Consider the following 24,086-nt stretch of genomic DNA (forward strand, 5'->3'; position numbering starts at 1 on the left):
GTAAACTTACTAATTCATTAAGGACTACTGTCGAATAACACCGAATGGAGTGATTCCTCCTTTTTTAATACGAGTTTTTTATGTAATGTGAAACAAGCAACAGATTGCCACATCTAGATCGAAGGCAGTAAATTATGGCTGAAGATTAGCAGGTCGTCCGCGGTTGGGGTGGGATGATGTCGTAAAAAAATATTTAAGGGAAATGAGGACTTCCTAAGAGGGTATAAAGACTAAGGCTTTGAATAGATCAGGATGGAAAAGGAGCGTGTGTAGCTGTGTTGGCCTCAGGCGGCTTGGTGCTGCGGTGAGTTTTTAGCAGTAGTAGTATTAGAGGCTGGTCTTCTGGAAAATAACAACCGAACAAATAACATTATCGAGTAGCCTATGTTTTAGTGTAATCTATAAATTTTTTATGCTTGAAGCTCTGTAGGGATACACCCTTTGCGGCGCTAGTGTTCTAGATTTTACTTTTCTAATCAAAAAGATGGCCTGTTTGTTGGGTTATCAGCTTGTAGTCCACTTTAGTTTACTGTTTCATTTGGTCTGGGATTTTGTTTTTAGGCAGAGTTTGTGCAACCAATTTTGCAGGGGTTTCCTCAAATAGCAGAAACTAAAAACTTGGCAATTTCTCTACAAAGAGAGGTTTGTTGATAACGCTCTTAATGGAGGTCTTGGAGCCATTTATGGGGATTAGACAGTCAAAGCGTTTTATATAGCAGCTCCTTGGACAATTTTAGCCCGTTTGATGCTGATTCTCACATTGAAAAAGAGTGTCGTGCTTCTACCCTGCCGGTGTAGTTTCTCTACAGTGGGGGGTTCATTATCAAAACTCTTTAGTTGAGGTCTTGGAGCCATTTATAGGGGCTAGGCAGTCTAAGGCTTTTGTAAAGCAGCTCCTTGGACGATTTTAAAGGCATACACAGGCTTGTTATAATTGACTTTAAGCAGACGGAAAGTAAAGCCAAGTCTATAATATATTTATTTAGTTATCATCATTGTTTAGATAAAAGAGCAAGAAAATAGAAAAGAGAGAAAAGAGAGCAAGAAAAAAAGAAACACGACAACATATGTGTCGCTTGAACTGAGCAGATCAATAAGTTCTATTTTCCCAAAAGAAAAAAAAGAGTATATTGCGATTTGAAAACTTTTGTTTTAAGCTCTTTGATTTATTTCAGAAGAAAAATAAATGACAAACAAATTAAATTATGGAACCCACCATCATAGAGAAACTACAAAATTAAAAAGTCTAGAAATTGTTAATCAGGTTATCACTAATCATTAGGGGAGGAAGAAAAAAAAAATAACACGACAACAGACATTTTCATAGGCATAGCAGTAGCGCTGCCTAAGTAAAGAACTTTTATCCGGAACTGAATAGGGAGGACTAAGAGATGACAAACTCGTTTGTTATTGTCAAAACATTTTTGCAGATATACACAATAATTATCGTACAGTCCAAGCCTTGATATATATTAAAAAAAAACACACACAAAAAAAATGAATCAACTTTAAAGCTATCTCTGCATAATGGTTTTAGACAGGACTGTTATCCTCTCTAAGGACTGCTCAGAAAACATATAGTTTTGAGTAAAAAAGAAAAAAAGGATGCGGCACTAGAACCTTAAGGTCCAATCCGGCGCTGCTGATCTCCATCTCAAGGCCCTTCATCCAGGAAGCACAATGGGAGGATGAGGGCCTTAGTTTTCAGTAAAATCCAAATGACGTATTAGGCATTTAGACTTTTAAAATTAGGGAAAAGGGCAGTAGCCAAACCTTGTTCGCAGTAATTTTGTTTGTTTTAAGCTTGATTTCTGTATTCAATTCAAATTTATTCGTTTTAAGATTTATTTCTTCATTTACATTAGCTAGCACCTACTGTATATTTTTTGTGTATGGTTGTTACAATTGATTTTTTTTTCATTTTGGGTACTTAGACAACGTATTATAAGACGTCATTGCAATACTACAATGAGATTTTTAATATAACGTCATTATGATTGCATACCTGCAAGCAGTCTTTTATATGTGTGACGTCATTGTATAAACGTCACAGCCGTTTGACACATTGACGTCACTTACACTATATATTAGATTTCTCAGGGTGGGGCAATCATTAATTTAGTTAATCTTATAGAGTAATATTCTACAGAGCATAAAATGTATACCATAGAAAAAGAAGCTACGACTAGCAAAGAAAAAGAGATTCCAGTAAAAGAGGCTCCAGATGAGGGTGAAGAAGATCCCGTTTCTCATTCTGGTAGGAAGAGTACAGCCACATCCATTAATAAGGAATTGAAAAGGAATGAGGGCCAAGAGATACCCCAGAAGGTTACTGAGAAAGAAAAAAAAACCTATTTCTCAAGGTAGTAGGAAGAGATTTAGCCAGACGGGAGGTAAAAATGGAGCTAAATTTGCCTCTAATGACCTCTCAAAAACACCTGATGAAGTTGAAAAAGAATTTTTCGAAGCTGAAAAAGAAGAATCCCTCGAAAAAGAAATCCAAGCTATTCTTGAAAAAGGGCTAGCAGATTTCCGAAAGTTATTTGAAGCTTCAGAAAAAGTAGAATCTATCGAAAAAGAAATACAAGCTATTCTTGAAAAAGTGCTAGCAGATTTCCAAAAGGTGTTTGAAGCTTCAGAAAAAGAAGCAAGCACCGAAAGAGAAATGAAAGCCATTCCTAAAGAGAAATCAGCAGATGTCCTTGCTAAGGCTGAAAAAGAAATGCAAGCTATTTTTGAAAAAGCTATCTTTACAGTCTTTGAATTTATCCCTAAAGCTTTAGCAGCTTTAGAAGAAAGAGGATACACAGAAAAAGAAATGTTAGTTATGGGTGAAAAAATACAAGCATATTTCCATAAGAAAATTCCTGAAGCTTCAGAAAAAGAAGAATGCACCAGCAAAGAAGAGCAAGCTTTTTTTGAAAAATGTTTAGCATCTTACCATAAGGAATTTTCCAAAGCTTTAGAAAAATTTGACTTAATCGAAGAAGAAAAGCAAGCTATGCTTACATATTTCGATGCTAATATTAGAGAGATGGTACCGCTTGGAACCCTGGCAGAAAGTTCAAATAATTCTACTCTTTCTAATCCCAACAAGGAAAAAGTGAAACCTCTGTGGACACCTAAAAGAAAACATAAAAGCAAAAAGAAAAGGTGGTAAAATAGAAGAACAAAGAAGAACAAAAAAAGAAGAAAACAACTTCAGTCTTGTTGTGGTAAACCATTCAATGTGGAAAACCAAATTCTATCGTTATTTGTCTTGGTTAAATTTTGTGAAAAATTTGTTTACACATAAACTATTTTCGAATTTATTACTTGTGTCCTTTTTTGGACTTATAAAGAAAAGAGAATATAGTCTTGAAACTAGAAATATTGAATTGGTTAAAATATTTGTTTCTATTACTACCAGAACTAAGTTTTCCATTTGGTATATAGGCTCTGAAGCTTGGAACAAGACTTTCAGCAGAAGCAAACAGTCTTTCGACTGAGTTAAGAATTCTGTGCTTCTGTTTCGATGTTATTTGTTTTAACCAATAGTCTAGAGATGGATTGATTGGATTGATTTTGGAGTGAGCATACGCTTTTATATTGTTAAGAAATTTTGCTTTGTATTTTTTTTTTATGACTGGGTTAGTGTCAGAATGTGTCGGGGATGGGAATGAGTTCTAGATTATGACTGTGGGATTCATTGAAGTCCCCAGCAAACATATTGATTTGAGAATGGTTGATTATCATTTAGTAGGGTTGAGGAAGAGGGAGGACAAACAGATTTTTTCCGAAGAAGTGTAATAACAATTGTTTTGCATGTTTTTTGGTCGTTACGAACACGCTAGTTTACGTTTTTTTGTTTTGTTAGCCTTACAGTAAGATTTGCTTGTTGTTTTTTTGTGACTTGTTTTCTAATAAAATAAAAGAAAAAACACTACAGTGGACAAAAAGGAGGAGCTTTTGGGAATATCAACTTATTAGAATTTATAGAATTTAGAATTATAGAATATAGAATTTTAGAAAAAAAATCAACTACATGGCTTTTGGTTGTTATTCAATTAGAGAGTAATGTCTAGAAAAGCCTTCACTATAATTCTTCTCCCCTCACTCCCTCAGAAGAAGAATATAATCGAACTTAAGTTCTTAGTGCATTTTCAGATGGAATTTGTTGGGTTGAGGATGTCTAGAGCCAGATTCAGGAATTTCAGCCAGTATTTGCACACAATATTGTTGGATATTGCTTCAGATCGAAGCTTGAACACTATTTTCTTTTTCAATTACTGCTGAACCTCCGTCATATAGCAAATGACTGAAAATTAGCAAAGTGTAGCAAACAGTCTTTCGACTGAGTTAAGAATGGTATCAGCTAATCCCTCTCAATCATGCAAACATTGTACAACCAGTATACACGCAATAGCTTTTGATTTAGTTTTAAATGAAAACTAGTTTTAAGGCATAATGAGCAAATTACATAACTGGGGGGGGGGGGTTGACAGACCCAATAATCCCTAGACATGTAGTTACTTGATACTTCAAATATGCTGAACAAAATAGCAAGCTCAAAATGATGATCATATCTGTTTGAAAAATTAATGGGCCTTGGAAAAGGGCTGCTTGTCCTCCAATCACTTTTGACTCTTAGAAAGAGAGCACTAGAACTGTTAATTTTCAGTCAAATACCTTCTTTAAAAGTGTCTATTATACTGCTTTCTATGATAGCGTTGCGTTGCCTATGATATTGCTTATTTATTCTTCAAAAATTTGCCTGCATATAGATTTTTTTCATTAACCCCTCCCCTAAAATTCCCCCTAAAAATTTTTACCGTAATACACTTAGCTTGAATAGTAGCAATAGTTGTAGCATTAGTAGTAGTATGTAAATAGTGCCGTTGGTTTTCTTCAACACCCCCTCAATAAGTGCTTAAAGTTTCAACTTAATACCATAAACCGTTCCCGAAGCGTTGCTAATACGTCCTATTGACAACCTGTATGCGGATAGTGTGTTTTAATTTAGCTCTATACTCTTTCAATATAGCTCAAATTTTTCACCTTAATGCCCACAGCTTTAGTAGCAGCAGAAGTAGTAGTAGCATTAAAATTATTACTAGTACCCTTAGTAGCAGTAGTAGTATTAGAAATAGTAACAATAGTGTTACAAGTAGCAGTAGTAGTAGTATTAGACGCTGAATACTAGGATGAGAATATTGTCCTTTGGTTAGATGAACATCCCCCACAACAAGCCCTGTAAGCTACAATCTGCAAGGTTTTTTATCTTTAAAGAAATTGGACAAAAATTTCTATATTCTCAAGCTAATCGTCATTTATAACAATAACACTGCAGCCATTTCAAAAATAATTACACACAGAAAATATCCTATGGATCTTTCTCAGTAAAAGGTGAACCACAAGGAACCGGGCAGGAAAATCAGTCAAATATGGCACCATACCGAGAGAAGCAACTTTTCAATAGACTTTTTTGTAAAAATTCTAGCATGCGCACTTGCATTAGGTAGAATTTATAAATAGCACGTGGACATGAGCAATAGCTTTTATCTACTCAATAAACATCTCTCACATCTCTCCAGTATGTTCTGGTATTTCCCAAGCCCTTGTAGAAAAACAGGGGACGAATCAGTACTACCCGTGCAAAAAAGTGATTTTCCTTGTCCTTCAAGAATGAGAACTGTAATTCTCCTATCCTAGGTTTTTGACCATACTGATTCTAACGTTTTTCATAGTTCTGAAACTATTTTTAAGTGGTTTCAGGTTTTACTTTAATCACCAAAAATTTGTTTTCGCAATAGACTTTTACTTCAACGCGTTTTTCAACTTCTGGTTACAGTGGGCTGTGGATTTTGTTTTCATTTTGCGTCAAAAGCCTTAAAGTAAGAAACCAGTATTGTACATGGAAATCCCGGAGCAGATAAATTTACTTTGATTATTATTTTGACTCGTGGAACTATTGACAGAACATTCTTCTTGCGTGCCAATGAAGTGAAACTTATTCGTGAAAAGAAAACACTGGTGAATACCCAGATTGTCTTGAACCTTTAAATTAGAAATTTAAAATTTTGAAATTTTAAACCTGGAAATTTTTAAAATATCTGACCTTAGACTGACAATATTTATTTCAAATTTTAATTTGAACATATTTAACGCTGTTATGAATAAACGCTGCTCATAGTGCGCTGAGTTTCCTTTCACATTCTTTCGTAAACTAATATTTCCCCACCTGTGAAAGGCTGAATTCATTCATAATTTTCTTCTTTTATAGGGAATTTTGTCAGGTTTTCGTAATTCATCCACTGACTCAGGCTCTGAGTTTTCTCTCTTTCTGTCATCTTGCTTTTGAAAAATTGGTGTCAAATTCCATCAGTGGGATAATTGTCTTTTCAGAAGCAGTTGTAACTGACTTATTTTATTATTTTCCAAATCTAGTTCTCATTATTATTCCTAAGTTCCTTTGTCCTAAGTTCCTAAGTTCCTCATTTCCTCCACATCCTAATTTGGAAATTTACAATTCTTTATCTTCAACAGTTTTTTTATACTCTTGTCGTTGGTTTTATATATGTTGTAAAGATATTCCCTCTCTTCATGTAAACACTGTCTCAACAGCGCTAATGTTTTCACCAACCCTAATTCTGTCTCTTCGGATTCCCCATCACTCAAACCATTTAGCTTCCACAATTGTTTCTGAGGTTTAGTAATATCAATTTCTTAAAAGCTACCAATTAATACCTTTAACGACTCTTTCATTTTTTCCTTCTTATCTAATATTTCTCCCTTTTAAAAACCTGTCTCAAAATCTTCTTCAAACAGCTTGACCTTGCTTTCTTATTTAGATTCTAACCTAAGCCGGTCTCATTTTAAACCGGTCTAATTTTAAATTCTTTACTGAATACCTTATTCCTAGTACCGAAGGATCATATTATTTAAACTGACATTATATACTGAAGATTGGTCAATATGTTGACTGCATCAGTACTAAAGACCGAGGATAGCTCAGGTTTTTTAGTCTGACAAAATGTATTGAAAATCGGTAAGTATTGACTGAGTCAGTACCAAAGATCAAGCGTGGCTCAGGCTCATTAATCTAACATTATATATTGAATTTGGATAGTACTGACTGGTTCAATACCAAATGGCAAGGATGGCTCATGAATCTGACCTTATATATTGAGAATTGATCTGTATTAACTGGGTAAGCACTGATGATCAAGGATAACTCAGGTTCCTTAATCGGACATTGTATATTGAAAATTGGCAAGTATTGACTGAGTCAGTACCAAAGATCAAGCGTGGCTCAGGCTCATTAATCTATTGACTGGGTTCGTACCGAAGACCAAGGATTGGCTCATATTCTTTAGTCTGACAAAATGTACTGAAACTTGGAGATATACACGACATTTAAATATACATGGAATTATTTACAAGTTCTCTGACCTATCCCCATAGTTTCTATTAGGTATTGTATGTTCTTTAAGTATTTATTCGGTCTCGTGGGTCAATGTAAACCACCTCAGTGTTAACTGGCAAATGTAAAAAGATGGTTAGAAGTCAACTTGAAAAAGATAAGTTTACAAAAAACAAATTTAAACAATTTGCTGGTTCCTTGTGAAGGTACTTGTGTTTCCTATTTGTCCTTGAACTAAAACTTAGTGGTAAAATAAGATGTGTTCAAAAGTGTTTACTCACGATAATACATGGAGGAAAACCCCCTGGACTCCCGAAAAAGGTAATTCATTTCTCAATAACCTGAATGTGGACTACCCAGTTTTTTTTGTATTTTGTACTATTCTCTGTAACGTATCTCCGTACTTCATGCATTTTCTGTGATCTTTTTAAACTCTTTGTTCAGCTCTTGTTTTATATTGTGTGTTATTTCATGAACTTGAGATGCAATGCTTACATTTCTATAATATTATCTATAGAACCACGATAAGTTTGTAAAAATGCTGCCGGTGTGTAACGCCTAAGAAGCATAAACAGATTTGTCAGTTCACACCAAAGAACATGGGGAACTTGCAACAATGCCTTTAGCGTTGGGCGTTTTTTGGCATTTTTCTCCGTGCAATAATAGAGTAAAATCAATTGAATTAGTGTAATTGGTAAAATTTGTGCAGTAGTAAGTGTCTGATCTCAGTTTATGGAAAACAGAATTCAAAAGCTTAAAAAAAAATATACCAAAATACGCCAAAACTTAGATAGTGTTGGAAATCTTTTTTTAGAAGCTAGTGCCAGTTTTTGCTCTTATAAGTTACCAGCAATCTTTGACTCGTGCAATCAATGAAATAAAATCGGCGAGCCTTTGTCGTTTCTGCTACGGAGCTAATCAAACAGTTCGCGGTAACGAACTGTAAGTAAGGACCCGGCTCAATAGTAACAGAAACTCTAAAAAATGGAATTTTGATACCAATAGATATATCAAAAGAATCAGATTTTAATGCTCATTTCAAATATATAAGTTTTATCAAGTTTAGTCTTACCCATCACAAGTTACGTGCCTGAGAAAATTTGCGTTATTGTCGAAAAAAGGGGGAAACATCCCCTACGTCATGGAACCTTAATGAAAAACACAACATCAGATTCAGTATATCACAGAATCCACATATAGAAGTTTCAAGCTCCTATCTACAAAAATGTGGAATTTTGTATTTTTGCCAGAAGAAAGATCATAGATGTGTGTTTATTTGTTTTTTTTATTCCCAGGGGTGATTGTATCGATCCAGTAGTCCTAGAATATCGTGAGAGAGCTCATTCAAACGGAAATTAAAAGTTCTAGTGCCCTTTTAAGTGACCAAAAAAGTTGGAGGGCAACTGGGCCCCTTCCCACGCTCATTTTTTTCCCGAAGTCAGCCAATTAAAATTTTGAGACTGCCCTTTTGTTCAGCATAGTCGAAAATCTAATTAATTTGTCTGAGGATGACTTGACCCCCCCCCCCCCCCATCAGTTCCCAGGGGAAGGGCTGCAAGTTATAAACTTTTGCCCATTGTTTACATACAGTATTGGCTATTTGGAAGTATACAGGGGTTTTCAGGAGGACTTTTTTTCTGGAGGTGGGGGGGGGGTCGGAGTAGGGGTTAAGGGAGAGAATTTTTCCATGGAGGATATTTCCTTGGGGGAAGGGACATTTCTATGAAGGCGGTGCAAGATTTCCCAGCATTATTGAAAAAACGATCAGAAATCAAATAAAAAAACAAGTTTTTTTCAATGGAAGTAAGGAGTCTCACAACTTTATTTTTTTTAAAAATAAAAAACTTTAGCGTAAAGAGCGAGGCGTTGAGGAGGGGACAGCCCCTTAAAGGGCGCTAGAACTTTATTCCGTATATGAAAGGGGCTGTCCCTCCTCAACGCCTCGCTCTTTACGCTAAAGTTTTTAATTGTTTTAAAAAATAAAGTTGTGAGACAGAGTCAAACTTAAGCGTAAAGAGCGAGGCGTTGAGGAGGGGACAGTCCCTTTCATATATGGAATAAAGTTCTAGTGCCCTTTAAAGGGGCTGTCCCCTCCTCAACGCCTCGCTCTTTCCGCTAAAGTTTTTTATTGTTTTAAAAAATAAAGTTGTGAGACAGAGTCAAACTTTAGCGTAAAGAGCGAGGCATTCAGGAGGGGACAGTCCCTTTCATATACGGAATAATTTCTGTTCGTTTTAAGTTTTAATGTCGCTCCTTACTTTCAGTTTAAAAAACTTTTTTTTTTTTATTTAATCATAGTAAAGAACGATATTGGCACAATGTATTATTATTATTTTTTTTCCTTTAGACCAGGGCACTTCGTATCGAAGGAGTTGTCGTAGAAACTTCGAAAAGGGCTTCGAAAAGGGCACTAGAACTTTATTCCGTATATGAAAGGGGCTGTCCCATCCTCAACGCCTCGCTCTTTACGCTAAAGTTTTTAATTGTTTTAAAAAATAAAGTTGTGAGACAGAGTCAAACTTTAGCGTAAAGAGCGAGGCGTTGAGGAGGGGACAGTCCCTTTCATATACAGAATAAAGTTCTAGTGCCCTTTAAAGGGGCTGTCCCCACCTCAACGCCTCGCTAATTACGCTAAAGTTTTTTATTTTTTTAAAAAATAAAGTTGTGAGACAGAGTAAAACTTTATCTTAAATAGAGAGGCGTTGAGGACGGGACAGCCCCTTTAATATAAGAAATAATTTCTGTTCGTTGTAAGTTTTAATGTCGCTCCTTACATTCAGTTAAAAAAACTTGTTTTTTTTAATTTAATCATAGTAAAGAACGTAAAGAACGATGTTGGCACAATTTATTATTATTATTTTTTTCCTTTAGACCAGGGCACTTCGTATCGTAGGAGTTGTCGTAGAAACTTGAAAAATGACTCATTCAATTGGCAATTAGAGGGGCTTACGCCCTTTTTAACATCCAAGAGGGACTGAAAGTCAACTATCACCCCTTCCATACCCACCATTTCCCCAAACACATCTAATCCAAATTCTAAAATAGCCATTTTGTTCAATATAGTTGATTTCCAGAGAGAAATTATGTTTTTAAGGGTGGCATTCCCCCCCCCCCCCACAACCCTCAGAAAAAGGGTTGTACGTTATGCCCTGGGGGCATATAAGGTTCTTATAGAAAGCTTTGTCGTAGAAACTTCAAAAGGGGCTCATTCGATTGGAAATTCAAAGGGATGGTGCCCTTTTTGATAGTCTAAAGTGATTGGAGCGCAACTTCCACGCCCACCATTTCGCCAAACACATCCAATCAAAATTTTGAGATATCCATTTTGTTCAACGTAGTTGAAAGTTCTGGAAATTAGATCATTAAGGATGATAACCCCAAGAAATACAACTTCCACAAATTAGTATCAATAAATAAATGAAACCAAAAACAAACAGAAATTAAAATAAATAAGAGTCAAACTCAAAACCAGAGAAATTAATATGAGTACGGTTCTAAACCTTATGCTTTCTAAAAGCCCGAATATAATTTGTACTGTACTGAAAAAAATCTGTATTGTCAGTCCAATATAAATATGCTGATATTTATTCCTTAAAATTATAATTGATTTTTGATTTCTTAAACAATGAAAAGTGAAAACATTTAAAAGAATTTTTTCAGTAAAGTAAAAATCATATTTTGGCATTCAGAAAGCCTGGGGTTTAGAACCCTACTCATTAATTTCTGCTCGTTTTAAGTTTGACTATGTTATTTATTTTAATTTCTGTTGGTTTTGGGTTTCATTTATTTATTGATACTGATTTGTGGTAGATGTATTCTTGGTAGAATATTTGATTGTTTTGTTCATTGTGATTTAATGGAGTTCTTTACTCTAAAAAAAAAAACTTGTTTAGTTTAAAAGTTTTTTTTTAATTAATCATAATAAAATTCAAATCCTAAAAACCATAACAAGCTATCCCTTTAAACATGATTCTCTACGTTTAATCCCTAAACGAATAAACTTACACAACTGTTTAATAGCACATGCCTTCCTCTCAGCCATCCGCTCAATTAACCAGCATTCACTCCCAAACACTCGTCCAAAACATTCATTCCGTAACTCAGATAGCTCTTCATACTCGGATACAAAATGAAATAAGTTCTCATTCACACATCCACACACACAGGGCAAAAATAGAGGCCAGCCGCCAGCCTAAACTTTCCCAAAAATTTCCTTCTCTCACCTAAATCCGAACTATCCCCTCTTACCAACAACAAATTCTTCAAATCCTCTTTGTTTAACCCAAATTTACAATAAACCTCCTCCCCCAACAGTCTTTAGCTTGGGAGCAAAACCTCAAAGACATGGATTGGTCCTTATGAGCTTGCCACTCTTGAATTTTTTGGTCATTTAGGGTTCGCTGCACTTCCTTCCATATTGGCACGCTTTCACCCATTTGGCGTTTTCCTTCATTCCACATCTCCGAAAGGCCACAAAGGTCCAGTCACGTCTACTGTCTTTCAAGCTCTCCAAATAAGCTGACTTAAGAAGCAGAACTGTAGGTAGCCTAATTGTTTTCTCCCAGAAATTCACCATTCTAACCAATCTAACACTCCTTAAAGTAAAACGCCCCAAATCTCCTTTCAGTACCACTGAACTAAATGGATCCTTCAAGCCTAAAATTCTCATAAAATATCTTAGCTGCCTCAAAATATCTAAAATATCTCGGATAGCTCAATTTGGATAATTTCAAACTATCCCTGCAATCAATCCGCCTACCTTTCAAAAAATATTAAAAATGTTACCAGTAGATAAATCTACGACTAAGTGTGCGTGCAATAGCTTGTTTTTAGGAAGCGAAATTCTCATTTATACCTTCTTGTTGTGTGCAATATAATATTAACTTCCACAAATTGCTCTTTACAATCATCATAGCTTTATCATTTTCTTAAAATGATATTTTCTTATTTCAGCTGCCAATGATCGGAAATAGGAGTTCAGATGTTGACCTTTTTCTTAAAGAATCTCTGAAAAGACTTAAGCTTAGCTACGTGGATTTATATCTGATTCACGCCCCAACTGGATTAAAAAGAGATTTGAGGGATATCAATAATGTGTTTCCTGAACAAGAAAACGGAGAAATGGATTGGGATATGGACACGGATTTACTTAGAGTTTGGCAGGTCGTTTTCTTTTGTCATTTGATAATTAATTATTTGAAAAGATTGCAGGAACACTTCGGCCCCCCTCCCCAAATAAATATATATAGGGGCTTGTTAAAACAAACCTTGCCGAAGTGGCTGAAGCAAACCTTTGGTAGGTGCAACTCATTTTAGGTGTTGGCAATACCCCGTAGCCCTAACTCCTTTTTAGCTGTTGGCAATACCCCGTAGCCCAAACTACTTTTTAGGTGTTGGTGATACCCCGTAGCCCAAACTCCTTTTTATGTGTTGGCAATACCCCATAGCCCAAACTCCTTTTTAGGTGTTGGCAATACCCCGTAGCCCAAACTTCTTTTTAGGTGTTGGCAATAGTAGAAATGACCCTAAAGGTCCCACGAGTCACCCCTGCTGCCACCTACAACTTTTTTACATAATTTATGCATGTTTTTATGTCTGTTCGTTGTCAATGAGAATGAAAAAACAGGATTTTTCTAACTTTAATGGATGTTTTTTGGACGGTTATGTGTGTTGGTCAATTTATTTGATGTTTTTCATGGATGTCAACATCAATTTATGTCTGTTTTATGGTTTTTGTCAGTGAGAATGAAAGCAACAGCGACGAGTACAGCAATTTATGGATGTTTTATGGTTTTTGTCAGTGTAAATGGAAAAACAGGATTTTTCTCACTTTGATGGATGTTTTAAGGTCGATTTATTTGTTGTTGTTTGTCCAGGTGTAATGACAATGGGGTGATTTATATAATCGAGGGGAATTATTGATTCTCGAAAGGGGAATTAAGAAACAAACATGACTTCTTTGTTGTTTGGCTAACCTTACCTGAGAAATTGATTTACATAATCGGCGGGGAATTATTGATTCACGAAAGAGGAATTAAGAAACAAATATGGCTTCTTTGATCTTTAGGCTAACCTAACCTGAGAAATTGATTTACATAATAGGAGGGGAAGTAGTGATTCACGAAAGGGGAATTAAGAAACATTATGGCTTCTTTAATCTTTAGGCCTGAGGGATTTATTCGTTGTTGTTGTTTTTGTCAAGTGCACGCTAGGGATGAATGTCAAGGTGTCCAGAAATAGGAAACCGGAAGTACATGCATCCTTCTCAGCCAATCAGCGAGTCGGATACATATCCTTTCTCAGCCAATCAGAGGCTTGCTTACATATGATTTTCCCCGTTACATAACAATTCACCCTTGAGATTTCGTATATAACGGACATGCATTGTGATTAAATTATAAGAAAGTAAAGTAACCTGACAATGGATAGAAAACTTGAAATTTTTGATGAGCTTGAAGCATTGGCAGCCACAATTAGCAATGTGAGTACATTTCCATTTTTTATTTTCAAAATAAAATTATTTTCCTTGATCACCCTCTAGTATATCTAATTCCCCCCTCCCCCGCAATACAAAACACCACCATGTTATCTTTATACTCACTATAAAGCATAAAATATTTTCTTTTTTACCACATAAACCTAACCCATCCCCCACTGTTTTACAACGATAATTCTCGTAATAGAAATAATTCTCTTTTTCGATAAATTTTGGCTTTTCTGTATTGTAATCTTTTCTCTAACTGACATCCGTCGCTCTGTTGTTATTAAGCCGCTCTGGTTTTGACATAAGGCTCTCTAGCGCGAGGTTAAAATTAGCTGTCACCCTTTTTAAAGCACTTCCTGTAAAAGGTTTCTCAGATCAAAATGGTTTGTTTTTCCATCAAATTAAAACGGTTTTAAGCAAAAAGAGATTGCTGTTTATTAAGCTTGTGGATTCGTAACCTTTATTTTTGGAGGAGTGAAACGGGATTATTTCCAAACACAACTACTAAAAGTATATTTAGGACAATGCTGAAAGGGGGGGGACATGCCTCAATTCTATCGCCATTATTGTAAAATGAAAACAAATTGTTTTCTTTGCCTGACAAGTAAGGGGGGTGGGATGTCTATGAATAAGCTTTATTAATTAATTAAAATAGCATTTGATTTCTGAGTTTAGTACATTTTTACTTTTTGCTTTACTGAAAATGCTGGCGTAGGGGGGGGGGGCTTTCTTAGTGATAAATGCTTTTTTAGACAAAATTATGGCTATGTGGATGGGGATACTAATTTTCCTTCTTTAAAAAAAGGGGGGAAATTATTTCGATACTAACTTTTTTCTCTTCTTTAAGGCAAATTGTGAAGAATGCCCGCTGCCACCCAGTAAGAGAGCAAGGGGTTATAATGCGGCCCCTGCGAAGGCGACAGTCATACAATATGGTCGCTGGCCGAAGCCTCCTAAACAAGTGTTGCCTGCCCAAGCCGCAGCCCAATCTGCGCTGGATTGTGACATCGCTTGCCCATCCGCTCTCCTTGGACCTCTAATAGCTGCCCCATCAACGCTTGGTCAGGAGGTTACCCTCCAGCATGCTATGTCAGATCCATCCGACACCCAAGCCCAGACGGAATTTGCAAATGGAAGCATTTTTACCTCTAGTTATAGAAATATCTACCTATTTCTTCCAACTTTCTTAGGCCTTTTCTTTTCACCATTTTCGAACACAGTAAAAGTGTATCTCAGAGATATTGAAAGATTTTTTCTCCCCAAAGGAAATATAATGTTCTCCCTTTTGAATCATGTCAAGTGCATGCATTCACCCTGCTAAATTAGATTAGTGAAGCCAAAAAATGCACTATATCCCGCTCATAATAAGTAGCAAAATCCTTTGCGTTATAAACTGCTTTATTAACGAATGGTTCACCTTGCCTCTACAAATAGTATAAAAACTTTCTATCGGAATGAGTTGTGTATCATGACAGGAGATGGATATCTATTTAAAATCATATTTTTTTTTCCAGAGCAGATATGGGATATTAATATGAAATTTTGTTTGGAGGGATTGTTTGAACAAAATCAAAACCTACTGCCATTCATTTTAGATTGTAAATATCTTATACTAACCGGTGGGGTGCGTTCTGTGCCCGAGAAGTGCCGGGGGAAGCGCCGCGGGGGAAGCGCTGCGGGGAAGCGCCGAGATGACCGGCTCGGAGGGGGAAGCATTAAATAGAGGAAATTGAGGGGGTTGTTTGAACAAAATCAAATTGTCAATTTTATGTTAAGCAGCGTTTTAGATTTTAAATATATTATATTAATTTTGAAATTTGAAATTTAATTTTAATAAAACCAATTTTAATATGTACATACTGCTACTGCTACTACTACTACTATGTGCGTTTTAAATAATAATCTAAATTTTAAAAACAGTAGAGATGATTTGAACACTTTGAAAATAAGCTATTTTTTCATTTATAGATTGGAGCATTGGTCCCTTATTCATCATCATCATCCTCATCAGTTGGTGAAGGAGAGGAAGAACTCGCGTCTAGGGAATTTCATGTCATTCAGGACAATTCACATATGAATGAATGGGATGGTATTGTTAATTCTGATGAAATACCTTTTAATATTAATAATTTTCTAAGTGATTATTTCAATGTAGAACCTAGCACAGTTGAGCAAGGTAATGTTCCTAGTTCAGAGGGTGACTTGCCATTGCTAAGTCCAAATACCATGCTAATTTTAGACGATTTAACAGGGAATCCTCCTCTAGCCCCCACGGATTACCTACTTCCACTTCAAACAACTGAAGTGGAACATTCGCATACCCCAAATATTGTTGAACACCTTGGGGGAGGGCGTGTTGATGATATCCAAGCGGGGGCGGGGGGTAATGACCAATTCACGACTTTTCCCGATTTTCAATTGTCAAATTCGATTTTAAATGCAATAGTTGTCTACACTGCGACTTTTGGGGACCCGTTTAATTCACTGATGGGGGGAAATTATGTGTGTGATCCCGTAGAAATTGTGCATGTCTATGTAGATAAAATTCGTGCACTGCTGGAGAACCAAATTCAATTGTGGGGGAGGGATTCAATTAAGGTTTCTATTGTTTTAAAGGTGTTTTATTTAAATGAGGGGAAAAGTGAAGTTTATTATCATTATGTACACTCCGAGATAAGTTTAATTTATCCGAATTTAAAAAATTTTGAGGGTGTTTTTTTCGGAGTGGGTAGGGCAAATTATAGCGCATCTAGAAAACTTTACTGAAAAAGGTAGTTGGTCTTTAGTTTTATTTATTGAAAATTTAAGTGTGAATATTTGTAAATTTAAGAAAAAATTTATTTTAAGAGGGGGGGCAGGTGGGTATGAAAGGGATACAGTTTTAAAATATAATCCAGATCTGAAAGGGTGTTGTGGTTTCCAGCGGATCCGTTTTGAAACAGGTCATAAATTATATAAGTACGCTTTCTTCATAAGCATTTCAACCTCTAGCAGATGACGCTACCAAGGCGAATTTAGACAATTGAGCTGTAGATGGGAAGGACGGATCCAATTTCCCCATTGTAGATTTCTCTTTTTTAGAAGGAAAATACCCAGTAACGCTACGATCTATTGATATTTTTGAAAGGGCTAATGCCCATTTAAATATCGGCGTTACTGTGGTTCAGTATGAAACTGAATTTGAAGATGGGGTTCGTTCAAAAAAGGAGGGGGTGGTCTTCCCTGTAAGGGGCCTGTCAATTGATTTGGTCAGACACTGGGTTTGGTTGTTGTATACACCCCCATCTAGTGACCTTGCCAATTCAATTGGCCATTTTAACCCGATCACAGACATCAGTAGAGTTCTGGAGGAGGGTAAGAATAGGGGGACACGTTTCTACTGTCCGACATGCCTCTCTCGATTTTGGACTGAATTAAAGTTGCAAAATCATATGAGGCATTGTAGCCGGCATGGCTACCAGACAGTGGAAACGGTTTCTGGGGATAGGGCCATTTTACGTTTTAAAAATTTCCAAAACACCCTCCTCCAGTGCAACAAAATATCTTTGGACTGTGAAGCTAAGCTGGTGGAGGTGAATGATCCCCAATTTCCAAACCGAGCCCAAGAACATCAAGCTATTGCAGTGTCCTATGCTCTTGCGCAAAGAGACAGTTCTAACACCATGCGGTTGTTAGAAATAGTAGAAACGTTGGATGAGTGGGAGTGTATGGTCAAGGCACTGACTAAACTTATTGGCACAGCTAATGGTGCTATTTCTCGTTTGAGAAATACCCATTACCCAATGGTTTTGTCTGCAGAGGATCATCTCGCGATTACAAATCAAAAAATATGTTGGGTTTGTACGGGGGAGTTTGAAGAGGGGGAGAAGGGTACTACAGGGAAAACAGGTGGTGGTGGGAGGGGGAAAGTCAGAGATCATAGTCACTTGTGGCAGGAAATATCATCTGGGGGTAGTAATTTTAGAGGGGTAGCGCATCAATCGTGTAACTTAAATGTTAGCCAGCAGTTTTTTATTCCTGTTTTTATCCACAACTCAAATTACGACTTAAAATTTATTTTACCGGCACTGGCACGTATGCATAGGGAGGTAGGGGGAGTAGATAGTCCATGGGTAAACAATTCATTTACCCAAATTGGCCGAGAAATTGTTGCTTCTCGAGCTGAAACGGCTGGCAGTGGATAATAGGCATACGTGCTGGAATAAAATCAGGGTTTTAAAGTTATTTTAGTTTTTTCCCAAAGCATTGAGTCAATTGAGTCAAATGCAGAAAAGAGGCAATTTCGATTGCTTTCCCTTGCTAAAATAGCTCTTTCCAGACAGTGAAATGTATGACCTGTTGACCAGCAAAGGTGTATATGCATACGATTATTACTGTTCTGGCGCACGCTTAAGTGAGGAGAAACTACCTTCAATTGAAGCTTTTTACAATTCACTGACCAGCAGTGAATGCACAGCCGAGGAATATGAGTTTGCCAAAAAGGTGTGGTCTAAGGGGGGTTGTAAAAATGGGTGGGATTATTATAGACTGTACTTGGCCAGTGACGTTTTAACTCTGCTGGATATAGTCTGTAAGAACACAGACCAAATCTATTCAGAGTTCGGGCTAGATATAGGCTATTATTTTTCCACACCCCAGTTGGTGATGGATTTGATTTTAAAAATTAGTAGGGAGGAAATAGGCCTAATCACCGACGTAGATCAACATTGTAGAGCGTTCAATGAGGGGAGGGTATGTTTTTCATGGGGACCGCGTCTTGTCAACCGATCCGAGCGGACAAAACAGCACCGGTGCAAAGTCAAATGCAGTGTTCTTGGACAAGAACTCATTGTACCACTCGGCAATGTCTCATTACTCTTTGCCGTGTGGGAACTATCAATGGCTTGAGAATCCTTGTGAGTTCCCCGACATTACCACCGTCGAGGACAATGGGCCACAAGGATGGTTCTTTGAAATTGACGGTCACATTCCTCTAGCGCTTCACGACTCAGTCAAAGATTTTGTTTTTCCCTGTATCAATCGCCTGTGAGCAGGGACTCATTGAGCCCCTACAATCGATCATTGGTTGAGGATATAGGGATGCACTGGACTCCCTCTAAACAAAAACTGATTGCTGATTTGGACCCTAAGGAGAATATCGTTGTTCACCATGTGCTTTTGCACTGGATGGTGAACAATGGTTTCAAAATCACCAAAATACACAGGGTCCTGCAGTTCAATCAGCGACCTTATTTAAAGACGTTTATCGACACTTTTGTTGATAAACGCTCTAGGGCAAACTCAAAGGTGGAGAAGGAAATGTACAAACTCATCCTAAATTCAGTGTTTGGCAAAATGTGTGAAAGCGTACGTAATAGATCTCGCTGCGATGTCGTGACTGACCCTCTAGAGCGTGCACGAATTATTGCCGATCCCAATTTTACATCATTCACAAGCATAGAGACTGGCATAGTTCTACTACAGAGGCGAAAGCGAAATGTGGTACTGAACAAGAATATCGCAGGCGGTAGTTCAGTACTGGAAATTTCCAAAAAGCTCACGTTGTCGTTTTTTTACAATGTTTTAAAAGTTCAAAGTCCACGGGAGGGGGAGGGTCAAGTTTAATATGGGGATAAAGATTATATGCTGTTAAATGTAAATTGGACCGAAGATTTATTTGGTGATATAGAAAAGGGGGAACACATCAGCTCGCGGATGGATTTCACCAACTGGAATCCATCACTCTACCCCGAGTTGGTGAAACGTCAAGCCCCCAACCAACTATTAATGTTAAAATCAGAGAAGGAAAGTGATTTTATATCCAGGGGGGTGTTCCCGGATCCTAAAGTGTATTGCGTTAAAAATCTGAGTGGGGATGAAAAGAAAGCGTTTAAAGGGGTGCCTAAACATTTTGTAAAGAGCAATTTCGACATGAGCGTGTACAGAGACTGTTTAGAAAGTAGCCTAGTGCCGAGAGCACAAGTGCTTGCAATTCGCTCTCTACAGTATAGAAATTATACTGTGAGAGTGGAAAAAAATGCAATGTCATGTATATCTGACAAAGTCTATGTGCTCTAGAATGGTGTGAGTGTTCTGCCTCAGGGTCAATACCGTATTTCAGACCGAGTTGAATGCATAGACTATCGCAATCAACTTGGTCTGGATAAATTAACCTAATCTGACTAACCAACTAACCACCACCAACCCAACCACTAACCACCACCACCAACCCGTTCATAAATTAACTAACCCAACTAACCCAACCTCAACCTAACCTGTAGCAGCATTGACGACAACTATTGTACTGTTTTTCCACCGCGGCCGACCCCGGGGGGTGGGGGGCCCTTCCAGCGGCCGCTCCCGGGGGTGTGGGGTCCCACACGCAGCTCTGGGGGGGGGGGTGGGGGGTCCCGTGCGCAGCCAGCCTTCGGCCCCGCGGTCCCTGAGGGGTGGGGGGGGTTCCCGTTTAAATTCACTGTAATATTCAACTGTGCTATTTTTCCATGTGTTTTCTGTTGTTTTCAAGCGTTGTTTTCAAGTGCTCTTGTATAGAAAAGTGTTTAAAGACAATAAGTGTTGTTGTACAGAAAAGTGTTGATGGATAAAAAGTGTTTAAAGACAATAAGTGTTGCTCTTCATGGACAAAAAAAAGTGTTTTTTATTTATGTTGTACATAAAGTGTCATTTTTATCATTGTCATTTGCAATTCATGTTGATCAAATAGAGTTTTCATGTTGCCGAAATAAATGCTGCAATGAAATATTGTCAACTGTTCTTGTTGAACATAAAGTGTTATTTTTATCATTGTTGTTCATGTTGAGCAGATAGAGTTTTCAGGTTGTCGAAATGAATGCTGCCATAAAATATTGTTTTTTTGTTGTTGTTCTTGTTAACCTACTAGATAGATCTATGGGAAAATTATTACTACAACTACTTATTCATTGGACACGTATGATTTTTAGTAAGTTATAGTCCAACTGTTATCAACAGCAGCAACAACATGTATCAATTTAAAACACCCTTCGGATCATTTCTGTGTGGTCTCTCAATTTCGGGGAAAACAACACTCTTAGCTAGAATAATTAGAAAGTGCGATAAAATGTTTTTGGAAAAACCGAAAAAAATCTACTATTGCTATAGTATTTGGCAGGAGTCCAACGATCAAATAAAAGCTATTGTCACAACCATACCAATACAATTCATACGGGGACTTGATGTTTTCAATAGTATTGAATCGAACTCATGGCTGATTATTGATGATTTGGCTGAATCCATTGAACAGTTCTCACAGGAAATGCTACAACTGTTCACTGTTCGCTCCCACCATGAACACATTTCCATAACCCTAGTTCTACACAATCTGTTTCATCAGAGCAAATGTATGCGAACTCTTGCTTTGAATTGCACTATCTATATTATCTATCGAGTTGTTCGTGATTATAGCTCGCTCATAACTCTCAATAAACAGATATACCCCAGCGGCCCAAAATTTCTGTTGTCAGCGTACACTCAGGCGACTAATAAACCCTACGGTTACATTTTGCTGGATCTTAATCAGAGCACACCCGAGGACCTACGTGTAGTCACCGACATTTTCAACAATGAAATTACAGTATATCTTCCGGTGAACAGTAGAAAAGGCTATTAGTTGCAATTATGACATTGAAGAAGCTACATGAATAACGGCATTTATTTTCCGTTTTAAGCACTTCAAAACCCTTGCTTAGGAAGGCCATACTTAAACATGGTGTCGACAAGGATTGCATTAATATAATATCTGAACTTTGTTTAAATTTAACTGAGGGCAATGTTCAACTGCCAGAAGGTGTTAGACAACAGACAAAGCAACATCGTTCCACTGTACGCGCCTTGGCTTGTAAAAACAAGGGAACATTTTTTAAAAGAAAACGTCTCCTTCCAGCGGGCGGTAGCTTTTTCACACTTTTACTGCCAATAATTGCATGACTTGTAAACAGTTTTCTCTAGAGAATGGCCAAACCATATGAATTGACTCCATTTGAACTTGTCCTCTCGCCCGTCGAACATTTTGAAGACAATCTAAACAAATTCATTAATGATAAGAAGATTGCCGATGACAAAAAAATTCTTTTCTTTCAAGATGCATTGCGACGTCTGGAAAAACATTAACCTTATCGTAAGAGATCCACTACCACCACTGTCACCAATCCCTCCGAACAGGAAAAATCTCCTCACTATTCTGCACAAACAAAGGAGAAAGACTTGAATTCGATTGTATTGAAAATTGGAAGCCTATTGCCACTCACCTATAGAGAACAGAGTAAAAGAGTATTATCATATCTCATGTTGGAAACTGGTGATGATCATCAAGTTCAAGTCGACAGAACAGGGAAACGAATTTTAATTCAGGGAAAAAGTTATAATCTAGTTGATTTAATTTGTGATAAGGTGATGAATCGTAAATGACTTTTATAATTTGAAAATAATCTATACTCCTTTTTAAAAGCATCAAACTTCCCCAAAAGTCATATTGACAATAATAAAATTCTTAAGAAACTAAGAGAATATAGTCCTCCAACAACACCATCACCAATAAAATTTAAAAAAGAAGAAGATTCAATATTGGAAAATACTAGCAACAGCAGCAATGATTTTACAACACCTGTGGCTGCTAGTCAAAAGCAAAGACGAATTGATTCACCCTCCAGTGTGCAAAAGGGGAGGGGACATTACACTACGTGTTTGCGTTCAAAATGGATGAAATTCTGAAAGGTGTCTATGAAAATATTGGTGAAGCGGGAAGTTAAAGTTCTCCCAAAACGCTTTCTAAAGTTGTCTCCGGCACCACATTTAAAAAAGCAAAAGAGTATCTAGAGAATGAATCGAGTTAAACACTGCATCGGAATCACAGGCTTCGCAGCAAACAATATCGGCAAACTAAAGCCTTTTTCCCTCTGCATATAATGCAAACGGATCTTTTAACTGTAGACGCAGTTCAACGGCGTCACAATGCACCCTACAAATATATTATGGTGGCAATCATTGTCTTTAGTCGCTATGCCTATACCATTCCATTACGATCAAAGAGAGGTGTTGAAGTTGCTCGGGCCATTGAAAGTATTCTTGAACAGGATTCGTATAGAAAAATTCAATCGGATCGTGGCAGTGAATTTGTTAATCTATATGTGCAAAAGGTTCTATTGAAATATAATACAACACTTTATCATAGTCACAGTCCGATAAAGGCTGCATTGGCTGAACGATTAATAAGAACGATTCGTCTATTAATTTCAAGATATTGTACCTTGAAAAATACACCAGCTTTTATTCATGATTTAGATAAAATCCTGCAGATATACAACCATCGACCTCATCAATCTCGGCACAACTCGAGCCCTCGTGATGTTCATTGCCATTAAAAAACGTTTGATGCTGTTATAAAGCAATATTCCAATGTTGGAATAGAAAAAAAAATGTTAAGAAAAAATACAATGGTGGTGATAGTGTTCGAATTAATAGAACCACCAATATTTTTGAAAACGGGAATTATTTATGGAGCACCGAACTTTTTGAAGTGTCCAAAATCCTAGACATTGAGCCCACGCCATATCAACTGCGAGAGACCAAAGATGATAAAATTCTCGGCGGTTCGTATGAATACGAACTGCCAAAAGGTAGAAAGACTAGTGAAATTAATCAAATTGAAAAGATATTAAAGAGTCGTACTCGTAGGGGCAAGAGACAGTTGCTTGTTCCCTGGCTAGGATACAACTCAGATTTTGATTCTTGGGTAAGTGCTGAAGATATTAACATTGCCCAATGATTTCTATGTGACTTTCATGTCCAATGTTTCTGATCCTCTCTACAATGACTTGAATAGAACAAGTGATTTTTGGACGAAACTCTCCCCCACCATCAAATTCGACGACAATGGAAAGTATGAAGTGGCTCTTGTCGACTGTATTCTCAAAAATACCTAAAACATCCTGAGACAAGATCGTAAATATGATATAAAAATTAGACCCTATGATTGGCCGCCACCACCCTCAAGTGATCAAGAACAAATTCAAAAAATCAATTGGATGGATTATCCATATATTGAATTACCCCATGTGGAGCTCAACTGAATGAATGATTTATGTTGTTCTATCAATAAAAGAATTTCCGCTCGTAAAAAAGGAGCTTTTCATTTCAACTATTCAAAGGAGGAGGGTAAGATCTACATCAGTTCACCTATTGCCA

General features: G+C 37.1%; 1 protein-coding gene across 1 annotated transcript in view; it reads left to right on the forward strand.

Moving 5' to 3' along the window:
• LOC148950136 (1,5-anhydro-D-fructose reductase-like) overlaps window positions 1-24,086 on the forward strand; it is a 116,183-nt gene that overhangs the window by 62,309 nt on the left and 29,788 nt on the right. The window contains exon 3 of the mRNA XM_089091466.1: window positions 12,356-12,565. Within this exon, the coding sequence (XP_088947592.1) occupies window positions 12,356-12,565 (210 nt within the window). The remainder of the gene's footprint in view (window positions 1-12,355; window positions 12,566-24,086) is intronic.

This window comes from Artemia sp. Qi Xiang Cuo, chromosome 7 (genome assembly GCF_049724085.1).
Source record: "Artemia sp. Qi Xiang Cuo chromosome 7, ASM4972408v1, whole genome shotgun sequence".
Lineage (NCBI taxonomy): Eukaryota > Metazoa > Arthropoda > Branchiopoda > Anostraca > Artemiidae > Artemia > Artemia sp. Qi Xiang Cuo.